Below are 3,679 nucleotides of genomic sequence, written 5' to 3'. Positions count from 1 at the left end.
GTTTTGTCCATAGACATATAACATACATAGAATCTATTCTGCGATGAAGGAAGATGATTTGCACCAATCACAGATATATAGTTAATATAACAAGTAGCTATCAAGTATATATCGATAGCTAATGCTCCTCGTCTATATATTTTATATGTCTGTGGTTTTGTTTCTAGTGTCCTTCTCTAATTTTCCTAGTAAATGAACCGAAATAACGAAATGTCTAGGGACAACGCAAATTGACATCGATTTCGACGTAACGTGTAATTCACTGACGTAGCCCCTGCTATTTAAGCCATTTGGGCACTGTACATTATTTTGAATAATATCAAAAGATCATTTAATATGCGTATTTTTAACCATATTTCATATATTCTACAGTGCTATTTTCCATAGATATCTATTTATTGTCATGGACGAAACATGCGAAAAATTATTTTGCAATGTGCTGACGTGAGTTTGCGACTTGGCGATTTGTTATTTTTGTATACAACAGCTTACTGTAAACATAATTAATTTTTTAGAGCTATATAATTAGTAATAGTTTATATATAACATTGTTTATAAATATAAAAAAGTTATTTTATTTTAATTTTAACTGTATGAAAAATTTTTCAAAACGAATGGAAAAGAAAAATTTATTTTATTGTAGAGAATGACCGATTATACGCGAACTGATATATTACAACATCATAATTAATTATTAACGCGTGTATATTTAACATTTGTATTCTCTATAGTCAAGTCGAACATGATATGTTTTTTACAAACAGGGCAGAAGAACTACTACGCAGCAAGGGTATTAGAGGTAGCATATTGGAAGAATGGGAAAGATCTTTGAAAATTTTGCCCAAGAGTGGAAAGAAACATTTTGAGCCTAATAATTCTTGGCTCCAAAATGTTCAGATTGAAAAAGGACTTAAAAATCGTAGAGACTTATTAAATATTGAAAGAGTTGAACGTATCTCAGAATTAGCCAGTGCTGAATGGATACCATCCCAAAAGAAAGCCCTTGTTACTAAAAGATCTGGTCAGGAATGGAATAATTTTGGCCTGGAAAAAGATGGATCCCTATATTTATTACCAGAAGAAACATTATTTCTCGTAGAAACAGTATGTTCTCTAAAATTCAATATAATTTTTGTAATTTTTCAACAATTTTATGAAACTTTGATTACTTCTATAATACTTAATGTATTAAAAATATAATTTATTTTTAATATATTTTTTATATGTATTTTTTTTTTTTTAATATAGAATTGTCTTGAACTTATTTGGAATGGCGTACCATGCTCAGTTCAACAAGCATATGAGATCTTGATTGATGACTCAGTATGTACTTTGGAAGAATATAGAGTTTATAGTCAATTAACACGCTATGGCTATCGTATACAACGTTTTTTTTATGAGGAGTCAGAAAAATGCTATAGATCAGATGAGTTTGCTAAACGGAAAATTATTGTTGATCCTGAGAGTGGACTTAGAATGTCTGACAATCAGAGTCAAAACACAGAAAAATTAAAAGAAACTTTAGTAAAAAGTGTAACAAAAATATCAAATAAATTATTGGTTAATGCTAACACAAAGCATCAAGAAAATATTACAGAAGAGCCTGTGGATCAAATAGTACAAGATGTAATGGTCCATCTTTTATCTAACATAGAAGACCAAAAAAGTGTAAATAATTCAGTTACTTTTGAATTAATGGAAAATAATATGATACAAAGCGATATAAATAACGAAGAAAATAATCGAAATTCTAAACCAGAAATAATTTCTGATGAAACTTTGCTAGGCAATATCAAAATTCTTAAAGACACAATGTGTAATTCGAAGAAAATTATTAAAGTATCAAAATGGCCGGGTGCTCGCATTCAACGTAATGTTAAGCAATTGCCTAAGAGGAGTGATAAAGTATTATCTCCTGACATTTCTGTAATCGATTCTAGTTTCACTAATGAAAGTCCAAAAGTGGAAAAACGAAAGTTCACGCAAATTGATGAGTTGTCACATGTGAAAAAGTCTAAGCATGAGGTAAGATATCTTTTTATACATAGAATGCACTATAGATTTATTTACAAAATAATTTTTGTCTTTCAATTAGGTAATTGAATTATCTGACGATGAGATCCAGGAATTACCTCACTGTATGACAAGAATAGAAATGTTGAACTTGTTACCAAATATTGCTTTTCAAACGGATATTACAGAGAAAATTCCCAGGCGATATATACCACACAATATAAAGCCTCAGAAGAGCATTTATCAATATAATCGGACGAAAATTTTACACATGCAAGAGAATGACAAAAGAGCGCGACAGAATTGCAAAGATATTAGGACAAACGCGAGACAAAATACGTCACATTTGAGGAGTCCTGTGGCTGTCAATAATAGAAACACTTTTTTCCATAATCAACATTCACGATCGTCTTTGTGTGGTCCATCACGACCATTTTATGCCATGGACCAAATACACGGGACAAACATCGGTTTACCTTACGCGTATAGATACCCCTTTAATTACAGTCCAGATCTTTATGTGCAGAATAGAATCACGCAGAACGTATTTCACAATTTGTTTGTCGCTTTTGGAAATAATGGAAACGCCGTTCAGCAAAGCAGAAGTCTGACTATACAAATGAATAATTTTGCAATGCCAATCGCGCACATGGAAGGATACCGGATGAGACATTTCTTTGCGGAGAATCAATTCCGGCATGGTTTCTATCAAAATTTTTCGTGGCAGCAGAGATTTTGTCAACGAAGAATGTCAGAGAATGCGTCGGTGCATAACAATACGCATTCTGTTGCGAGACGATACGATGCCATTAATAGAAATAATCAGGTTGATCATGAGGTAATTAATCGTCCTTCTTTTACGACTCGTCATGGAGCTAATTCATGGACGGAATTAAAAAGGAGATGGTCTGAAGAAAAAACTATTACAATCGACGATGAAGATTATAAAAATAAGAATGAAAGTGATGAAGAATGCAATGAAGTGCAAGTCGTAAAACTCATCAATCCATTAATCGGTCCGAGAAATGTATCCTCACTGGCGGAGATTTTCAGTAAACTTGCTATAATAAAATCAGCACCGGAAAGGACTGTTAGAAGGAAAAAAAACAGACACAAGATATCATACAATGTGTACTCTTGTGCACATCATTATAGAAAAGCGAATCCTGGTCAACCGTTGTACAGTTTGGTAGTGATAAGGTATCTTCTGTGAAAAATGTATTTTTGATATCACACATTAGCATTCACTAATTTTCAACAAAATTATAGGAAAGAAGACTCGTTTCTTCAACCTGTCGAGTTGAATCGCTTGCAACAGGATGCGAAAGGTTCTCAGATAATATTAGCATATGTATCAATGTCGATATCGTACATTCAACCAGGTATTATAACAATGCCAAATATAATTTGCAATTGAATATTTCCTCCTGGAATTTCCTCCTGGAAATTTCCCCTTTGCAATTATTTTGGAACAAATGAAGGGCAGCGTTTATCTATCAAAGGTTGCTTTGTAAAATCTATAAATTTTATTTTATCATAATAAACTTTTACATACTTATAAAGACGAGAAATATAAAAAATTTTTTCTATCCTTTATATACTGTGAAATAAACAATTGTGCATTTCAAAATATCTATCCAAATAAAAGCGCAAATATATAATGCAC

The 3,679-nt window shown here is 31.9% G+C and overlaps 1 protein-coding gene across 1 annotated transcript; it reads left to right on the top strand.

Moving 5' to 3' along the window:
* The first annotated feature begins 229 nt into the window (after positions 1 to 229).
* On the top strand, positions 230 to 3,575 carry LOC126858376 (uncharacterized). The gene is made up of 5 exons (XM_050608637.1): positions 230 to 444; positions 765 to 1,104; positions 1,249 to 2,025; positions 2,096 to 3,213; positions 3,283 to 3,575. The coding sequence occupies exons 1-5, from the start codon at positions 404 to 406 to the stop codon at positions 3,428 to 3,430; spliced, it is 2,424 nt and encodes an 807-aa protein (XP_050464594.1). The 5' UTR covers positions 230 to 403; the 3' UTR covers positions 3,431 to 3,575.
* The last annotated feature ends 104 nt before the right edge of the window (positions 3,576 to 3,679 follow it).

The sequence above is a fragment of the Cataglyphis hispanica genome, chromosome 25 (assembly GCF_021464435.1).
Source record: "Cataglyphis hispanica isolate Lineage 1 chromosome 25, ULB_Chis1_1.0, whole genome shotgun sequence".
In the NCBI taxonomy this organism is placed as follows: domain Eukaryota; kingdom Metazoa; phylum Arthropoda; class Insecta; order Hymenoptera; family Formicidae; genus Cataglyphis; species Cataglyphis hispanica.
The sequence above is the reverse complement of the archived record's forward strand: the minus strand, read 5'-3'. Positions and strand labels throughout refer to the sequence as shown.